The 21444-nt window shown below is 36.4% G+C and overlaps 1 protein-coding gene across 4 annotated transcripts in view; it reads left to right on the plus strand.

Moving 5' to 3' along the window:
* SLC25A26 (solute carrier family 25 member 26) overlaps window positions 1-21444 on the plus strand; it is a 115480-nt gene that overhangs the window by 84086 nt on the left and 9950 nt on the right. For 3 of the 4 annotated variants that reach the window (XM_037492390.2, XM_037492407.2, XM_037492399.2), the window contains 2 exons: window positions 5732-5776; window positions 18162-18231. In XM_037492390.2, the coding sequence (XP_037348287.1) occupies window positions 5732-5776; window positions 18162-18231 (115 nt within the window). The other variant, XM_054695433.1, reaches the window with a different exon arrangement.

The following is a 21444-nucleotide window of genomic DNA, read 5'->3' on the forward strand; positions in this document are numbered from 1 at the left end:
GAAGAGATTCTTTTCCCCATCAAATGGTTATGGCACTCTTGTCAAAGATCATTTGACCATATATGTGAGGGTTTATTTCTAAGCTTTCTGTTCCATTAGTCTGTATGTCTTGATGAATCTACCACATTGTTTTTGCTTATTAGAACTTTGAGTAAGTTTTGAAATCATGGAGGATGAGATATTCAATTTTGTTGTTCTTTTGTAAAGATTGTTGAATTTTGTTGCCTATTTGGAGTCTCTGGAAATTGCATATAAATTTTTGGATGGGTTTTTTTGTTTGCTGAAAATGCCTTTGGATATTTTAGTAGTGCATTTGGGTGAACAAAAGTTTTAAACATTTGATGTAGTTTAATTTTTCCTTTTTTTTTCTTTTATTGTTATTCCTCCTTATGTTCGGAAAACTCTCTACTTCAGGTCACCAAGCTATTCTTCAGTATTTTCTTCTAGAGTTTTGTAGATTTAATTTATATATTTATGTCAGTGATTTATCTTGCATTAATTTTTGTGTGTAGTTATGTGATTGGGGTAAGCCTCATTTTAATTTAGTTGTTCCAGTGACACTTATTGGAAATTTTTTTTTCCAACACCCCCTTCTGTTTCATTATGTTGTCTGTCCTTAGGACTATTATCCTAGTTGCTATACTAATTCCAGTAGCTTTATAGTAATCCTTGAAATCAAATAATGTTAGTTTTCCAACTTTGTTGTTATTTTTTTAGGAGTGTTTTGTCTATTCCAGCTCCTTGGCACTTTCATGTAACTTTCAGAATCAGCTTTTCAGTTTATATTTTTTAAAAAAAAAAAAAACGTGAGCCTGCTGGGATTATTTTTGGGATTGTGTTAAAACAAAGGTTTAGTGGAGAAATGTTATTTTAGCAATATTTATTCTTCCAGTCTATTAAAAGTATATTCTGTATTTATTTAAGTCTTCTTTAAATTTACTTAAAATGCCCTATAATTTTCAGTAGAGAAATCCAGTAAGTCCTTTGTTTATTTCTAAGGTGTTTGTGTTATTTTAATGCTGCTGAAAGTAGAATTTTTTTTAAGAGAACATTTGTTTTCCACTTATTTGTTGGCTTGTATTTAGGAATTCTTGTGGGGGGGAGGGATGTATTATTTCCATAAGTATCTTTAGGGTTTTGTGTACAATCAATCAAGTAATTTGTGAATAGGAATAGTTTTATTTGTTTCCAATTTTAGTGTTTTTTATTTCTTGTCTGATTTTACTGACGAGGACCTTTGGTGCCATGTTGAATAGAAGTGGCGGGAGCAAACATCCTTGCCTTGATTATTGTCTGAAGGGAAGGGCAGTTTTTCAGCAGTAGGAATGATAGTAGCTTTATGTTTTTTGTTGTGATTCTTTGTCAGATTAAGGATGTCCCTTCTATTTTTATTTTGATAAGCATTTAATCATGAGTATTGTGAAATACATGCACACTTTTGAGAAACAGAAACTTGTTTTTGTACTTCAGACATGCAGATTATGGACTTATTTGACGTTGTTTCTGTCTTCACTACAAAGTTGTATGACTGGCATATCAACATATAAATTGATATGCCAGCTGTTTATACCCACACAGAATTATTGTGATGATGCTATAGAATGTAGAGAGAAAATCTAATTATTGCCTTCAGTGATATCACTTACTAAGGACTTCTTGTATCTGGTACAGTGAGTTAGCAGTTGGTGATTCCCTGAAGATTTCTTTGAGACTCAAAAGATTTACTTAAAAATCAAACTGCTAATTTTATCTCCTTTTCTGTATTAGATTTTGATACTGTGTTCAGTTTGTGCTTTCTTTGGAAAGATGATTTAGTAATTTTAGTATTTCACGAACCAAAGTCACGGTCAGTTTTGCCTTCTTTAGGTTAATTTCCTTTATTAGGTATTTGTTCTTTACTTTATGTGTGATGTGCATAAATGGATTACAGTTGTTAAATCAGTAAGTCGATATGTATTTACTGTTAGAATTCTTTCCTGCCATGTCAGATGCTAACAGACCAGCTTTGAATGGCTCTCATTTTTTCCTTATGAACAATAGTCACTTTGAGGCAAAAGGACTTTAGATCTTCAGTTTCACTTGCCCTTCCTTGACTACCACAGGGGTTTAATGGGGGAAAGGCAGAGTATTTAAGGGGAGAATGACTTTATTAACAGTGTGACAGTAGAATGAAAACCCTAAATCAGCATAGAATTTTTATATTGTCATACATACAACAAAGAGAGGGTCACTTGTAGGATCCCTTGGAAATTGGAATGGGCCAGCTCTTGGGCCCACTCTGTTCCATGTGAGTCAACAAATTTTGTGCCTTCTTCAAACCCCATCTATTTTGGGTCTTAGCAAATAGTCTCTGTATTTTTTTTTGTCCTGTTGCTTAAGATTTTTGGGTTATTTCTACTAAGTATCATAGCCTTCACAGCTTTTAAAATGTACTTTTTCAATTCTTAGGCTTCCTTAGATCACTCATGGTGGATTGTGTTCACTGGACCTTATACTCGAGTCTTATTTTGTAAAAAATGTACGGGTGTTATAATGTGCTGTTTTCATTAGAGACAGTTTAGCGCTTACTGATACCTTAGAAATCACAACTTCCTATCTCCTTAGTTATAAGTCACTTCATTTTTTACGCTAAGGACTACAAGAGTGTAGGCATTTCTTTCTTTTACGATTACAGATTTATAAGCATTGATTGACTTCAAGGATGATTCTAGCCCAATACTTGGTGATAGACAGGTAAAGCAGGTTTGTTTTGTAATTTTGCACAGTCTTTATTTTATTAGTAATGCTCAACATTTCCTTGCCTTGTTTACCACACCTATATCCAAGTGTCTATAGCACTTGGATCCTCACATGCACTCTTACATGGAATTATTGATAATGTTTATTACTAAGTGGAATCCATGTTGAATTTTAGCAGTTTTTTCCCCCTACATCTGCCTCTTTGATGGTAGCTGGGTTTACTGCCACTCACTTATTACTGCCCTGGGTCTTAACAACCTTATTCAAACAAAACATCTTAAATAGAGGCATTAAACAGGTCACAACAGTGAGCCATTTTGTACTTTCAGGCAATAAAATGGGTATGTTGTATTTTGGAATATAAGACCTCTGAGTGCAGCTATTCATTTTCTTCATCTATAAAACATTTTAGAATAACAGCTTACATCTGTTTGGGGTTTTAAGATCCCGTGTTTTGAAGAAACATCACTGTTATGTAACTCCAGACCAGACACGGGGAGGCAGCTAGCTTTCTGACAGACCCATGTTCTGTGGAAGCTGGAAGAAGTATTTGTTCTAGCCATGAAGCCTTCTTTGGTGGCAGTGCTGCTTTCACATGTGTGGGGCACATTTTCATTGTTAATTCTTCATATTATAAAGGACAAACCTGCAGTACAAATTTGACTGGAAGAATGTTTGAAAATTTTTTACACATCAGTAGTTTATCTTAAGCGAGATATTTCACTCCCAGAAACCAATTTAATTATTCAAGCATTTACAGCACATTTAATTACATTAGGTCGTCAATTAATCTTGTTTTAGAGAGTAAAGTTAGAGTTTACTGTCGGCTCACTTTTTAAAATAAATACCCAATGGAATAGTTTGGCCATTCCAAATGTGTGATTTTTAAATTGCTTCTTTAAGTTGAAAGAACAATTTAATGAATAGCTTTTAATAGAGGAAAATGGGCAAATGAATCTATAGGATTCAAAATTTAATATTTATTAAGTACCCCAAAAAGTATAGCTAGCGTATAATGTAGTTTTATGGATTATTTTAATCAGGAAGTGAAGAATGCTAGCATGGAACATTACAATAAGTTAATAAATCCCTTTTTTTCCCTTGTAAATGTGAAATATTTTCATTCTTGTTAAAATGTGATATATTTACATTTGGGAGGGGAGAGTATAGAGAAGAAAATTAAAATCATCTATAACCCACTGTTTGCTCAGGTATTTTATTATATATAAATTTTTAAAAATTTAGAAAAGCTTTTGGAAAACTGTTATGCAGTCAGTTTTTTTGGTTGTTGTTTATGTTGGGGGGAGGGTTAATAATTAATTGGAAATGCAGCACTTTAGTTTCAGAGTAGAAGTGACAAATGCTTTCACATTGTGGTGACAAAAAAAAAAAAAAAAGGAAGAAACTAAATTTGTCTCCTGCTGTGGAACTTTGACATTCTTGGTGGGGTGCAGTTTATTTAAGAAGATCACATGCCTTCTCTGAGATTTAAGTTTGTCATCTTAAACTAATCTATCTGAATGGAAGACATTTTCTTTCTGTGACTACTGTCAAGCTCAGGGCCATCATTTGCTCAAGCAGAGTAATAAGATAAATGATTCTAGACTTTTAATTACTGATTAAATGTAAATATTTAAGAAGTAATTCAATGCCTTTAATTTATGTGCCGATAAATACCCATTATTCCTATAAAATCATGGTCTCTTTTTCCTATTGTATATGTATATTGATAATGTTCAAAGTTCACACTTATGTTTCACTTGCAGCTGAGCTGAATATAGAATAACAATACTGGGCCCATGGCCTGTTGGTGAGCAGCAGCATCCCTGGCACAGGCCCTCTGGGCAGGGCCTGGATATCACATAGCTAGTAGATTGTACTGTGGGTAGATTCATATGCAGATAAATGCATTTAGATGACTTTTGGGTAAATTCCACAGGGCTTTTGGAGGCAGATTTTCTGGGCTTCTTATTTCCTAACTGAGTACCTTAAGGTCTTCTCTAAAGTGCAGTCTCCTCATCTGTGAATTGGGACAATATCCACTTGTCTTGTGGGGTTTTGTGAGGATTTGGTGAAATGAAATTTATGAAAGTGCTTACTAACACAGTGTCTGACACATGAAGTGTGCTGGATAATTGTAGCTCTTACAGTTAGAGAACTAATTGTACATGTTTAAGTTAGTGATAGTCTTTGCCACTTCTTTACTACGGCAGGTTACTCTTCCCTTGACTGCTGTGTGTACAGGCCCAACATTGCATCCCCTGCTCTGTTTAGAGTCCTGCCCTCCTCCAGCACTAATGGGGTCTGGGTTTCCGACGCCCAAGCTGGCTGTTCTGTTGTACCCTGTTTCTCAGCTTACACTTGTGACTCTGTCTCTCTCCTCCTGTCTTCCCTTTTTCTCCACCTGCCTTCTTCTTTCTGTCCCTTTCTCTCTACTTCTCTCATTCTCCTTTCATTTTCTCTCTCCCTTTCTCCCTTCACCCACCTTACATGTCCTTCCCTTTGTACTTCTCCTCCCCCTCCTTACTTTCTCCCTCCCTCCCTCACCTTTTGGCCCACCCCTCTCTCCCCTTCCTTGTTTCTCTTAGACCCTAACACTGCCTGTTAAAGAGTAAACGGTTCTGCCTTTTAGCAGGAAAATGCCAGGTCTTTAAAGTCTTTATTACTTCTGGTGGGAAATAATAATTTTGTCATTCCCGTAGCCAGACCCTTTCCATATTGTGCTTCTCTTTCCCTTTCAAAAGAGCTCACAGCATCATTTTGTGTACCTTGGGTTCAGAAAGTTGGTAGAATTCTACAGGCAGTTAAAGTTTAACTCGTCCTAAAATCTAGATAGGCTATGCTTATGTATTTATTTAATATTAACGGTATTAAGTACATAAGCTTAAAATGAAAGATGTTCCCAAGTAAGTTATAGGCTTTTATGTAGTAATGCCAAACATATTAATCTTTTTTGCCTAATTTATTTGATTTTTTTTTTCTCCCTCTTCAGATACCTTTCTCACTGGTCCAGTTTCCATTATGGGAATCCTTAAAAGTAAGTTTTCCAATCTTCATGTACAGTTTCTCTAATTATTACAAATACTTGACAGTTTCATTATGGAATAGAATATGATATTGAATAGCAGTTTAAAAACTCAAAATTATTAACAGTTGAAAATTTTTTTGCACTTGATTTACAAGCTGATTTTCTCTTAAACTTGTTCAGATGCCTACAGTACTGGGAAATCAGCATAGCAGGCAGAATTGAAATTTATAGATAATAAGAAAAAAACTGTTTTACTTCTTTACTGCTGCTCACTTTCAACCACTTGAATTTTATTTCTCTGTGTGTTAAAGAATAAGCAGTGTAGGTAAATGGAAAGGAAGCAAAAGACCCTAATTATTAGAAGGTCTAGAAGGTCAGACCTTCCCACTCACACGTAAAGATGGGCAGCCTGGGTGTGTGGTCTTACTCTATCTTGTGTCTTTGCTGCTGGTGAGGACTAGCAGAGTGTGAGGAGTTGAGTCAGCCTCAGTGACAGTCATGCATATGTTTAAAAACAAGCTATTGAATACATTTTAAAAAACATATATTCAAAACATGAAGAGATACTGTCTTTTTTATCTTTTGGTGCATTGATTTTGAAAATTGTGTATCATATGAATTGTGTGGGTGTTCGTTCATGTAAAAATGGTTTATAAATGACCAAATTGTAAAATGGCAAGGATTCTAGGTAGGTTCTGATAATACAAACAATCAAAGAGTTAATCCTGTAACTGTTTGGGATTAGTAATCCTAGAATGCTCATACAAAATGTCTTTTGAAGCAAATAACAAAAATTATTTGGACTCAGAAAAATACTCTCCTAAGTTAATATACAAACAATAGTAAGATCAGACAAACCATTCTTCTTATAAAAAAATATTCTGGAATATGCAGTATTGAGAAATCCTTCTTTTAAGTGATCTGATTTTAATGTATTTTATTTAATTAGTTGTAGGGTCTTTCATGGTTGTTTTGTTTGTTTTTATTTTTACCATTTTCTCTGTGTTACATGGTGAAACGGTTTTTTCAGGCAGTGATTCCGGGCATGATGTCACAGCTATCCAATGAGAAGGTCACATTCCATGAGCATAAGAGCTCTCCTTTTTTGTGTGTGACAAAAGGACAATGAGACCAACAGCTGTCCACAAACAAGACTCACTTTATTAGTGTCTCAATAACCAGCATTCACGCGGCCTCTGCACCCCCTCTAACATCCTTCTGCCATATTCTGCATAGAAATGTTTTTGAGGCCTAAAGAGGGGAAAATCAAGGGGTTTATATCTTTTCTGTATTAAGGGTGCTTGTGCTAGTCTAGCTACATAAGAAATGTCTAGAATTTTTCAGAGTCAACATGGATAACAATGCTAAGCTTTAACAATTTTCTTTGAGCAAATGTTAAGATGCTACAGTTTTATTTTAAAGTTAGATTTATTGAGAGATAATTTGCATGCAGTAAACTTCACTCTTGATATGTATGCTTTTTAGTGAGCTTTGACAAATGTAACTTGTAACCATAACCAAAGTATAGACGGGTCATGGTTTTCCTTTTTCCAGAATATTATATAAATAGAATTATATACTACATAGCATTTTGTGCTTGGCTTCTTTCACTCAAGACAGTGTTTTTGAGATTACCAGTAAGTTGTTCCACAATGAAGTATTCCATTGTGTGGACATTCTACCATTTGTCTGTCCGTTTACTACATTTGACATGTTTCCAGTTTTTGGTGATTATGAATATAGCTGCTATAACACTTGCATATAGATATTTGTGAGGACACATTGTTTCTTTTGGCTAGGTACCTGGAAGTGGGATCTCTGCTCTATAGGGAACTGTATACTTTGATAGGGAACTGTCAAAATGTTTGCACAGTGGTTTTTCCATGCTGCTCTGCATTCATGTCATTACTAGATTTTTACTTTTTTTTATAATATGTGGTCTAATAATTCTAATAGTTGTCAGTTGTGCAGTGGTATCTCATTGTGGTTTTACTTGGCAGTTCTCTCATGGTGTTAGACATCTTTTCATATAATAATTTTTTTTAAACATCCAAAAGTGAAATCTCAGTGCGTTGCAGATAGAGACAACTTTTGGCACTTCTTTTATTTTTGTGTTTATGGTTTTATCCATTTTAATTAGGCTAGCAGCCACAGAGAAATTGTATTATGTGGAAGGGCTTCTCTATTATGTTTGTATGGGAACGCTACTCAGAAATATTTTTCTCAGCACCTATTGCATTCCTGTTGTGCAAGGAAGTGCAGGTCTGGAGGTAGGCGTGGCTATTCTCACCTTAAATTTACTCTGTTTAAAAGCCAAGTCGGTTACCTTACTTGTAAAAAGACTTCCTCCTTCTGTCTCCCTGCTTCCTGTTAATCATGCTATTGCTGTTCTGACCACCTGGACCCAAACTGCACATTAAAATTTGATTCTTTTCTTTCTCTTTCTCCATATCACATCACTTACTGAGTTTGGATGTCTGACTTTATGGAACTTGTGGCCGCCTATTCTCGGATTTTTTATTAACTTGTGCCTCAACTAAGTTCTAATAATTTCTCTATTTTCTCATCTATTCTACACATTGCATTGGTGTGAGTTTTCTTAGACATCTCTTCAAAGTAATACTTATGTTCTCAGAAATTTTAACTTTATTAAACCCTATATCATGCTGTTGTTAGTTTTCAATGATGTCTACACTGTGTTCTTAACTGGTATTTCTAGTCTCCCCTCATACTGTTCTTGTAAAATCCTTTCCCTCCAGCCAGCGTGGGTTCCTGCCATGTGTTCTCCCCTCTCACCACTGTTCTTTGGCTCCTTTATGAAATGTGCTTCCACGAGTCCAAATACTAGCATCTTTCAAAATCCGTTCAATTTTTATGTTTGCTTGAGGTCTTCCAGTTCAGGCCCTCGAGATTTACCTTTATCTGATGTTTGTATTGCTGACTGATATTTACTCATTATAAAGCCTCAAGCTCTTCCATTTATAGATGATAAAGTTTCTTGGGACCCACAAAATGGAAGCCCTGGTGGCCTGGCCGGTGTGACAAATCTAAGTTAGCTTGCAGAGAAATATTCAATAGTGAGGGGTTCAGCCAGGATTTGAACCCAGGAATCTGGCTCCAAAGTTGGTGTTCTTAATCATTTTATGCGTATCTTTGCATATAATGCGGGATATCTTTAATAATGTTTTTTGCTTTCCCATATATGCAAAAGCTGGTGGAAAATTGAAGTCATATTTTATAATCAGCTTATTTAAGGCATTTCTATAGCAAGGTGACATAAAAAGTTAATAGCCGTGGCTACCACATTTCATAAATCTACGCTCTCAAAAATCCCTTGTGCTGTGCTTGGGCAGGGATTAAACAGTGCTCATTTAAAGAGCAGCTCTCAGTGATGAACTGGGGAGCACAGATGGTTTATGGTGATGAGTGGAGTCAGACCACATCTTTCCACGTGTTCATGTTTAGTTCCTCCCAAGACTTTGCTTATTGGAGGATGAACCTCTTCTAATTGTTTATATTTATGTTTATATTCTTTATCGTTCTGTCTTTTACACAGCAAGTGTTTATAACTCTTTCCTAGTTGTTTGAAGATTAGCATTCTTTTTCTAGTTCAATGCAAAGTTGCATAACCGTATACACTATAATTAGTTTCTTTTAGAAGTGTGTTCATAACTATAACATAGATTTTTCCCTTACTGGTTATTAAACAGTAAACATATTTTGAAAGAACAGGAAAAATGTGCTGTAAGAATGCAGATTTTTTTCTGTTTGAATATGCAACATCAATTTCTAGTGCAATGTAGGGAATTGTTTAGACTAATGTCAGTTCTAGACAGTTTTGGTTCTAGCTGCGAGGTGTTGCAAAGTTGTAAAGGAGTAGCTAAAAGAAATGTAAGCTGTAAGTTCAGAAGCAATGTTTGAAATAAAATGAAAATAAAATCTGTTTGATCATGTGAGACCATGACCTTATGCTGATGATTTTCTAAGATAAAGTCATAACTTTTTAATACAAATCAGGGGTAAATGGATTAGCATTTCAGTAATAATACAATGTACAGCTTTTTATTTACACTTTATAAATATTTTAAGTAGCTAGTATTTTATTTAAAAATTGTTTTTATTCAGGTTGAAGAATAACTTGTTAGTTGTCGATTCTTATTCTCATAATAGTTAAAATGTCTACCATTATCTTACCCACAACAAAGTTTTCCTATACTTTTGTTAATATGAACAAAACAGTAGGAATTTAGAAGATGTTCACAGCTCATGGTCGCCACATATGTCATTTCAGAGATGGGGAGAATCTGGTGTCTGCACGGACTTGTTTGGTCAGAACAATGATTGCTATCGAGGCATGTTAAAGATGGAGAAGGAAATGATAACAGGGTAAAATATGCTTGTGTGTATATGATTTTTACCACACTAAGCTTGTACCCTCAATTTAATATAACAGATCGATATGGAAGGCAATACCTGAAAATAAGAGCAGAGTACTTATTATATGTCCAGATTGCCAATATAAAGTCAGTCTAAATCGCTCATTAGGATTTTAGCAAAATCATATTGTAATAAATAGGCACCTTTTAACAATTTAAAAAAACTGTAAGAACATTTGCATTCTTCATTTTTATCCTAGAAAATATGGGATACTTTCTGCAAAACGAAAAAGAAACAAGATTTCCACAGTATCCTTTCAATTTGTAAAAGTAATGGATAATATTTTCTGGCTTCTAGAGCCACTGAAGGAGAGAAAGAGGAATCCATATGAAGAATGTGAGGATTAGAAAAATAAAAACTCCTCTGACTTTTTAGTGAGATTCAATCAAAGTAAAAAAAAAAAAAAGTAATGTTTGGAAAATATTTGTTTTACAGTTTGCAATGGAAAGATAAAGGCAAATACTGAAAAAGAAATAACAGAGAAAGTTAAGTAGGGAAGGAGGAGTGTCAGGTACAGCGAAGGCCTGAGACAGTGAATGAAAAGTGTGTGATTCCTTTCCTAGCTCCTGACTTAGACCAGCTGCCAGGTGGCCTGCCCTAGTCATAGTTGTGAAGCCAAATAGAACAACAGATACCGCACCATTAGATTCCAGTACTTTCAGGAGAAGGTTAAGATTGAGCAGTGCCTTGTGAGTGTCACCACCTATTGGATTGTGGGGTATAGGGTTCTCAAGAAACAGTTGAAAGCAGACCAGGATTCTTCTTTTGTCTTCTTTCCTTAAAGGCATTTCTTTCCCACTTATGTAAGTTTGTGACAAAAATCAGATAAAAAGATTCCTAGGATGAGTCATACTGACCTTTATTTAGCTAAGACAAAGTATGAGAAAAGAGGGGCTTGCCACACTTTAGTCTAGATTTTTTAAACACTGATATATTTTAAGAAGCTCTTTTAAAAAATGCCTATAGCGGGCCTCCATGGTGGCGCAGCGGTTGAGCGCTGGGTTGCGAAGCTGCCCGAAGCCTCTACAGCGCCGGTTCGATCTCCGGCAGCTCCCCGGCCACTGAAGGAGGGTCCCACATGGCGCGCAGACCTCTCCTGCCGCCCGCTGCTCCCCTCAGCAGTGTACTTCGGTCCTTCTGCCTGTTCTGCTCCCAGCTCTCACTCTGGTGAATTCTCTCACCCTCCCGCGCTTCTGACTGTACCCAGTGCTTGCATAAATAAATAAATCTTTAAAAAAAAAAAAATGCCTATAGCAATTCTCAATTCCTTTCCATATAAAACCCTGCCTGTATTTGGTTTCAAGGGCCACCTCTATATTTTCTTATGTAACCTCCTTTTAAAAATGGAGGGGAAGAGAGTTAGCTTTGTTTTCGTTTTTTTTTTTTCTTTCGATGTCTTCTGGCTATTTGTGAATGTTTTGCGTGTGTTTAATATATTTGGTTTATAGATGCGATGTGGCAGCATTTGTGCTATTCTTGTCTCTCTGTCTCCTCAGGTGTCACCAACTTGATTGTAGACCTCATTTCAGGTGAACCTAAACAAAACTTGAGGTTCGTGTTAGCACAGCTCACCAGAAAGTCTTGTTGTGTTGAGGACATGTTAATCCTTGAGGTGGAACCTTTGTGCCATTCCTGATTTATATGGTTCTCTCTGGAGCCAAGAATGAAAATTTGGTGTTTGGCCAACTCATGTCTTCCCCCGTTCTTTATACAAGGATAAAATGATCAAACATGACTTATAGGCATTCATTTAGGTTGTCAGATATTTGCCTGCTCTCTTTCTAGAAGGGGTTGTGCAAGGGAATGAGTTCCAAAAATGAAGGGAATGAGTTCCCTGTCCCATAGAAGCAAGGGTGAGATGTGGGAACACTTGAAGGTTAATGAAAACTAGTGACTCATTATTTATAAATATATTTTAATGCTGTTGAGGATAAAGACTTGTCAGTGTATCTGTTGCCAAATAAATGGAGCTTGCTAGTGTTTTCTGTCAATTCTTTCATATTAACCATTTTTGATGAAAATAATTTTTTCAAAGATCGTTCCATACTTAATTATAGCAAGCCAGGTGTGTGCCTTTGGAAGCAGAAGTATTAAAAATGGTCACCTTTTGTTGACTCACAATCAGCATCATGAACATCAATTAAAATAATTTGTTTTATTGTAACTATTATCCAGAGATATGTTAAGATTTTGTTGACACCTTTTGTCTTGAGTTCAAACTAGTAAAGTTTCCAGGAAGCTCAGAAGGCTAGGTCAGAATAAATATATTCCCCCCAATAAAACCTAGACTCACATACCCAAAAATTATCTTCCAACTATAAAACCTAAGTATTGACAAACAGCATTTGAGCCTGTCTTGCTTTTGCTCAAGAATAATAAATGAAATTTCGTTTCCTACAATCAGCATAATTATTCATTAAAGACTTTCTTAGAAATTTGTAGCTTTACCACTGTATCTAGCAGGCAAGCATCTAAATATCTCAACCAAGCAAAACATTAGAACTAAAACAAGATTCAAAAGTCAACCCACTTGGGCCTCCCTGGTGGCGCAAGGGGCTAAGCACCGAAGCAATGAGCAGCTTCTGCAGCACAAGTTTGAGCCCCGGCTGCCAGGGAGCAACCCACATGACGCAGCAGACCTCTCCTGACTCACCCGCTACTCCCTTCAGCAGTATATTTCAGTCAGTCTACCTGTTCTGTTCCCCACTCTGTCTCTGGTGAATCCTCTCACCCCAGCCTGTACCCTGTACATCTCTAGCCTGTACCCCAGCTCTTGTATGCAAAAATAAAAAAATAAAATCTTTATTAAAAAAAGTCAACCCACTTAAAGTTGGTACTATTTGTACATCTCAGGTTAGTTTTTGCCTAACTGCTGTTGACACCAAAATTAGCCTCGTACTGTAAATGATTCCTAATCATTAGGTATATCCAGTTTTAACTAGGAAAACTAGTTCTGTCATAAATATCAGTTGCAGCCACTTAGTTATATTGACAGAGCCACAGCATGAGAGTGATGGAAACTTACTCATGGTTCCCAATTTAGTATTCTTCTTATTTTAAAACTTTGCTTTGGGAATCTCTTTTTCAAAGATGTATTTTACTAAGATATGGTTCATTTAATGAATAATAAAAACTAGCAACAGCTATCGCTCTAATTGCTTCTTAATGTACATTGTGAAGTATATACAAATGCTTCACAGTACTACTTATAGGCTTTTTACATGAAATTAGTTGTCCATTGTCTAGTGTGTCACAAAATTCTGATGGTAGACTAACAGCAGTGAGATCTACACAGAGGACTGACTTCTGTTATCTTAAATTACTTATTATCTGATGTTATTAATTATTATCTGATGTTATTAATTGAATGACCCATCCTCATACCATGAAAGCATGTGGTAAAGAGTCATAATCTGGCAAGATTGGAAGCCTCATGACAACTTTGGAGCAGCTAAAGTCCCAAATTTTAAATTTTTCTGCACTGAAGCCAAAACACTTTCAGTTGGCTATTCATAGGACAGTAGTGCACATTTGGGTGGATCTTTTGAAGTGAAAAACACAACCTTCTCCGCATGCTGTACTTGAAGACTCTGGCCGAGGCTTGGACTCCCAGCCCCTCCATAGTATTGTGCCTGGTGTTTGCTCTCTAGCCTTTAAGTGATTACTGGCAGTGACAGCTACTCCCCAGGAGTCAAATTAAGTCATGCTGTTTCCTCTGATTGCCTTGAGCAAAGAGTGAAGAATAATTTGGGAAATTAGAACAACTTAGTTCCTTTTGTAATGACACCACTAAGAATTTAGGATTCTTCATTATATCCTAAATGGACATTACAGCTTACATTATTTGAGAAAACAGACTGCTATTAAAAAAAATTACGTAACTTTAAACTGTGAAAGGTGACATTCAGTTAAGAGCTGTAGCTTAGTTAGTAATGCACCAGTAATGTAATCTGTTTGATCACTGTACTATGGTTATGTAAGACATCAGTGTGAGGGGAAACTGAGCGAAGGGTATATGGGAATTCTGTTGTTTTGTAAGTCTAAAATTTTTTCAAAATGACTATTCCTGTTTAAGCTATTAGAAATATTTTCCAGTCAACCTATATCATGGACATTTAACTTAAGAAGGTCCACAGAAGTGAAATTAAGAACATTTCTAACTGCCAGCCTCATTACTTAAACTTGAAATTTCTGTTAACGTGAAATATAAACAAATGTGCATGGATGGTTAGAAAATTTCTTTGACTTGAAAAGTAAAGGAAAACAAGACCTTGAATTTGGATCAATAAGCAAATACTAGGTCAAGCATAGCCACCTGCTTTTAAAAAAGTTATTTTGGCACATAATCTCTGTCATGTGAGTTGAGACTCCAACATGGGGCTCCTTTCTGTCCCTCCCTCCCACTGTCCTTTTATTTATCTACTTTCATAGAAATGATCGCTACACCTCTGTGGCAATGGTAATACTTCTTTAGGCTGAGAAATCATGCCAATTTCAAGATGTTTAATGTTCAGATAGTTCCTTTAAAAAAATCTACCACTACTAACCCACATAATTAAGCAATCTTTAGTGATATCAAAATATTTTCTTTAGTGACTTTCATGTTATAGTGGGCCTACTATAAGTTGAGTCGTGTATAGTAGTGGTGAGGATCTTTATAATGTTCCATACTTACCATTCTGTCTAAGTTAGACAGAATGTTAGGGGAGCCAAACTACCAGATGTAGCCTTCCTACTTACTATCTGTGTGACCTCAGGCAAGTTGCTTCACATCCCTACGCACCTGCCCTACACCTGCATTGGTGTACAGAATACATACTTGGAGAAATGTAAAATCTTCCCTATATCATATGTAGTGCTACAAACCAATGTTACCTCAATAAAGGGAAAAAATAACAAAACATGAAATTAAAATCTTTAGCATAGTACCTGGTACCCAGTAAGTAATAGGTGATATTGTCAATAGTAATCATTTATGCTGTTGTCTTTACTGGATTTTTATTCCATTATCCAGGCTAGTCTTAAATCATTTAAAAGTCATAAATAATGATATACTTTGGCAGTAGCCTTTCCTGTTTTTCCAGCCAGTTTGTTAATGGCCAGGGGTCCTCTGACCCTCACCTCTGTGAGCAAAGATTAAATTTCAAAAGAATAACTTATATATAGTAATTTTTTTACCAGCTGGTGGTGGTTTAATGAATTTAAGTTTGCTCCCAAATGAATCATTTGTAAGGCACTCATATTTTTAGTTTGGTCTCCTTTACTTTTTCATTTAAGACAAAATGACAAACTCATAAAACAAATTGCTTTGGGCATTGACATAGTTTGCTCACTCACTTAGATATTTTAATTTCATTCCAATAAAAATTATGATCTCTAAGTGAAAATAAAGTCCCTTATAAATACCATTATATTTCCGACAAGACAGCTGTAATCTATTGATCCAAATCCAAATGTTTTATACTCCATAGCAGATAGTCTCATTCAGATTCTGGTGCTGTTGCTAAATCACCTGTTTAAACACTGGCAAGTTACTTTACTTCTCTGAGCCCTAACTCCCTGTATTCAAAATGAGGATAAAATGGTGTCGTCCTCAGGAGATTGTCATGAGGTTTATGGAGTTCGTGGGTTACTGTATACAATGTGTTTAGTGCTTGGATCGTAGTTAATTCTGTATGTTTTTATTGTGGTTGCTGTTGTAACTGTTATTTCTATCATGCTCTGTGTTTGCCACTGAAGTTCGTCATTTGATTTTCTACATAGATATTTTTGTGTTAAGAGATTTATTATCTATAGTATCCTTTTTAAACAGAGAGTGATGTCTTTATGTGTTCTTAGATGGCCAGGTGGTAGTGGAAACTTAGTTTAAAAATAGAATCTCTTTAGATAAGCCTACCTTTAGCTCTCAGAGTCTATTTTGATTGTTTTTCCCCAACCAATTATATTTTTCCCTAGATTACAGCAGACACATCTATGCCCTCTCCCATCACCTCCCTTCTCTCTCTCATACTTTTTTTAAAAATTTATTTATGCATACAAGAGCTGGGGTACAGACCAGAGATGAGGAGGTGAGAGGATTCACCAGAGAGAGAGTGGGGAACAGAACAGGTGGATTTACTGAAATACACTGCTGAGGGGAGCAACGGGTGAGACGGGAGAGGTCTGGTGCGCCATGTGGGTTGCTCCCAGGCCATCCGGGGATGGAACTTGTGCTCCAGAGGCTGCAGACTACTTCATAGTGTGGTGCCCACCCCCTTGAGCCACCAGGGAGACCCTCTTATGATACTCTTCTACAACCACTATCCCCTTCTCAAATGTTAGCCCTAAGGACTGATGTTTCTTTTTTCTTGACTCTGCAGTATCTGACACCTAGTAGGTACTCAGTAAATGGTGAATCTATGGATTATATAGCAGACACTTCACAGAAGGTATAGGAGTGGCAAAGAAACTTATGGAAAGAGACTCAACATTATTAATTGCTAGGGAAAAACAAATTGAAAAAACAGTGAAATACTATCTACCTACCTATTAGAGTGGTGAAAATTAAAAAATACTGACAGTTCCGAGTGGTAGGGAGGATGTAGAGAAACTGAAACTGTTGGGAATATAAAATGGCACACTTTAGAAAATAGTTTGGTAGTTTTTTAAAAAGTTAAATGTATATCTACCATGTGATCTAGCTGTTTTACTTCCAGGTATTTCCCAAGAGAAATGAAAGCATGTGTCCTTGTAAAGACTTGGATACAAATATTCATAGCAGCTTTATTTTTAATAGTCAAAAATTGGAAAAATCCCAAATGTCCATAAACAGGTAATATATATAAACACACCATGATATGTCCATACACTGGAATACTACTTAGCAATTAAATAGGAATGGACTCTAGATATGTACAATAACATAGATGAATCATACAATCATTCTAAAGGAAAAGAGCCAGGTTAAAAAATTAACATGATTACTTTTATATAAAAATCTAGAAAAAGGAAGCAAGCTAGAATGACAGATCAGATTGTTTAGGAAGTGGTGAGGAAGGGCAGAATTGGGGGGATCTCCTCTGATCACTATCTTATTACAGTGGTGGGTGTGTGCTTATGCATGTCTGTGGCAGTATTTAGCAAATTGCATATTATAATGTGTATAGTTGATTGAATATCAATTATACTTCAGTAAAACTAAAGAAAAACGAGAATACAGGCGCTCTCTGCTATTAGAAAGCCTAGTAAAAATGTGGATAATAATAGGAGGCAGCTTTTTGGGGTGGTTGTGAGAACTGTGTTGTGTATATTCAGAGCTTAGCCCTGCGCCTGTCAGAGCACTGTTTACCAATTGACGTGACTGCACCTATGATCTACAAGGTCACATGTTCTCAGTGAGCATGGCAGTGTGTCTCTGCCATTCTTTTCCTAGTTTGAAACTCAGCACGGGTGTTTATTTGTGTGATCCTCAACATGTTATAGGAACAGTACAGAAAGTGCTTTTGTCCAAATTTAGCTTAACAATTAATAGAAGTAGCATCCTTCAAACATGTTCAATATGGGAAATGACTGAAAAAAGAACTGAGGCATTTGGAGTACACCACTCTGGAGTAATTTGTAAAGTATGGTATTTATATGCAAAGAATTATATGAGAAATATTTAACATGTTACGTTATCTTAAAAGTATACCTTTATTTTAATCCGTACGCATATGCACACAAATGTGTACACAAGTGTGTGTATATCACATACTGTCCCTGACACTTGTTTCCTTTGAGCACACGAATGCAGCTATCACCCTCGTTTCTCTTATTTTAGAAAGCACTTAAGTCCTTGGGAAAATCACTTATGTCATCAGTGAGGAATGTCCTCAAAATAGCTTCTCACTTAAGTTCCCATCCCCAGAGCTAACCCACAGGAGGTTCCGATAAATTCAAATATTTAATAACTTGTATTTTTCTTTCTCCATAAACACAGGCCCTCTGGTCCTGGAGGCAGGATCGTGTGGTGGATTCTTGGCAGTCAGCAGTCTGTGGAGCTTTTGCAGGTGCAAAGGATTAGATTATACTGGGAAAGACCAAAGAGGGGGAGAAAAATGTGAAAATATTAACTATGCAAAAACAACATTCTTTAGAAATTCCAGATTGTTTAGATGAAGAGAGTTCCCCTAGTTGCTTGAGAAAAGGGTGTCTTAGGAAAAAAAAAAAAAAAAACTGGTGAAAAGGTGTCTGCTTGAAAGACAACCAATTTGTTTTTGACAAATTTTTCTTTTTCTTTTTATCTTTATTGAAGCGTTCACTCAGGCCCTAGGATTATCTTAAAGATGATTTATAAAGTCCTCTGTGGGAAGAGGCTGGCTGTGGGTGCAGGGTGCTCTGTGCAGCTGTCTGCCGTGAGCAGTGCTCTGGGGCTTTAAGCAATTTCTGCAGAAGGCAATGATTCACGGTTCGTGTGACATGTTTGACAGCGTTGCAGATTAACTAGTGTTAGGAGAGCAGAGGCTGCTCCACAGCTCACTGAGGGTTGAACTGCTCTGTGTAGAAAAGATGGAGATTGAAACATCTGGGCACTTTCTGGACATTAAACCAAGAGCAAAGTGACACTATGCAATAGTGTGTTATCCATCACTAAGTCATATGAATTTTCCAGTGAGGTTTCATGAGAATGCAGATGCTTTCAAGAATTTAATGAATAATAGGTTTTATAGCCTAAGAGTGAAATAGACTTTATTGTTGCAAATAAAGGTGAATTAGAATTACGGTTGAAATAAAGTAAGGATTTGTCAGAAGATTGTAAACTCCCAGATTAGATGTGAAACTGACAAACTGACAGATAACAGGTTTAGGATGTTGACTTGATTTAAAAACAATTCTTTTCCAATTTGTTTAGTGGTTGTTGGGCTGGCTTTTTGTTGTTGCAGTGATTAAGTAAGCAGAAAACATTTAATAGAATTCTTTTATTAATAATTGGTCCACTGGACTTACAGAATTGATAATCAAAAATAAGAATCATGTTTCTAGAAATGAAGCCAGCTCAAATTGATTATGACAGCTTATTGTTTCCACTGGACATGTGGTCATTAGCTGTGCTAAATGAGGAGGTGGTCCTGATTCATTTTCCAGAGGTCAGGAGTCCTTGTCCCCAATCCTGAAGGGAAATGTACATTTTTGTCGACTCCCTCCTGGGCCCCGGGGAAAGTGAGAATTATGGAAATTCAGTCATTGTGGGCAAGGAAGGCCAACGACAAGTATTATTTTCTGGTCCCATTCCTTAAGTAGTTAATTCAACGATTTCCTTGCAAATGGGGCCTTCCTGAGCACCAGTATTCTTAACTGTACCTTAAGGGATTACCTCAAGGATAGGTGAGATAATGTAGGTGTTGGCATTTGGTAATCTATAAAACCAAACAGAGGTAAGGAATTGTTACTATTTCAACAAAAACAATTAACACCCAGAAAATGAAAAGCTCTCATTATCACAATAATTCATATTCTCATTTGCACTGAAAGAATAATATATTAATAAAGTCTCTACATATAATCCTCTTCCCTAATGGCTTGTAGTTTTTAACTTTCCTCCAATGCAGACGTCTGATTTTTTAGCTGTGGTTCTGATACATGATGGAGTTTATCCAAGGTCCACCAAAAAAAAAAAGGCTGTTGTTAATAGATCCATATACATCTAGCATAAGATCCTAAGGAACCAAGCTACTATTTAAAAATCTTTCTAAAAGATAAACATCATTTGAAAAGAGTCCAAATATGAAGAAGTGATGATGTGCTGTCAGAGTTTGTTGCGACACTGTGTATTACACAGTATAGGGAAGTGAACAATGATGCCTTCTTGGGCAACTCCATTAAAACCTGACATGCTTTCCTGTTATTCTTTCAGACTCTTTAACCTTACATGACCAGAAAGACAGTGATAAAACTTGTTATTAAATCAGAAATCCGTTTTCTCATCCCTGTGTGTGTTTCCAAGTTTAAACTGGTTAAATTATTGTCGATGGACCTCTCCCAGTGCCATCCTTGGCACGCTTCCTTGCCCATGCTTGTTTTATAAACTACTTGGCACAAATACCCAAAAATGTCCCTTGAGATTGGAGGTGTTGAGGGCTTGTCATACTCAGAAATTCCCTTGGCTTCTGGTCAGAGGTTAAACTCAGAGGGAAAAAAACCAACTTTGCCAACTTCCTCACTTCAAGTCAACTTCTAAACAGAAAACCATAATTGAGTCTAAGTAATGATGACATTTACTACTTGAGTGATATTTGCTATCGAGTGTTTTCTGATCAGTTTCTCATAATAAACACCTACTTACATTCTCTCAGAGAAGAGAGGGAGAGAGAATAAGGGAAAGACGGTAAAGGATTATCTGGGCAACAAAGGAGCAAGTTTGGCACTATCTTTGAAACATATCTGTTGTTGAGTCTCTCCCGAGTTTGGATGCTTGTTTGGAAATCATGCAAAGAGGCACATGAAGGTGCTCCCCTTACTCCTAGGCCAGTCAGGGGAGGGAGGCCCCGGAGGGACAAGTGGCAGCACTACCCTCGGCTGCCCCCACCGCGATCACAGCTGCTGCGTGGAGGTGACTGCTGCAGGCCTATTGTAGAAAGGGGGCCCCTTTATCTGGAGAGGGTGAAGAACCTGCATTTGTTCCCTAAAAATACTTGAGATATCTTTTCATTATAAAGCCTAGCTTTCCCTGAAGCTGGTCCTTGAAAGTAGTTAGCCTAACAGTTCATGCCCGACTCTAGTGAAGTCCACAGAAGATTGTTGCATGTGTGATTTGAGTAGTAAACCAGACTACAGTGGCTGTACCAAATAATTATTTCCTGTCTAATCTGTTAGCATGTTCCTTATATTTATTATCAGCAGTTTACGGTTCCCCCAAGTAAAATATAGAAAATTACTACATTTTAACTGAAAGTACAGGTCCTCTGCCCCCTCCCACTATGACCACTTATTTGAGTCCATGACCTTCACAAGTCATTCTTATGGCCTCATAAAAAACATTGTGAGGTCTGTCAATTAAAGCAATCTTTGATATTTGAAGACATCCAAATTACCTTTGTTAACAACTTTCATAAAATACAGTTCTATCCTGAAAGTAAAATTAGGACCTATTTAACATATGTTTTTGTCTTTGACTTTTAATCATACTACTTTCATGAAGGAAATGTCTTAAGAGGATATTGGCAGGCATCCTCAAAAAAGGAATAGTGAACTGCTAATGGCCAAAAGCTTGATTGTAGTATCCA

The sequence above is a fragment of the Talpa occidentalis genome, unplaced genomic scaffold, assembly GCF_014898055.3.
Source record: "Talpa occidentalis isolate TD23 unplaced genomic scaffold, MPIMG_talOcc4v2.1 talOcc4.10, whole genome shotgun sequence".
In the NCBI taxonomy this organism is placed as follows: domain Eukaryota; kingdom Metazoa; phylum Chordata; class Mammalia; order Eulipotyphla; family Talpidae; genus Talpa; species Talpa occidentalis.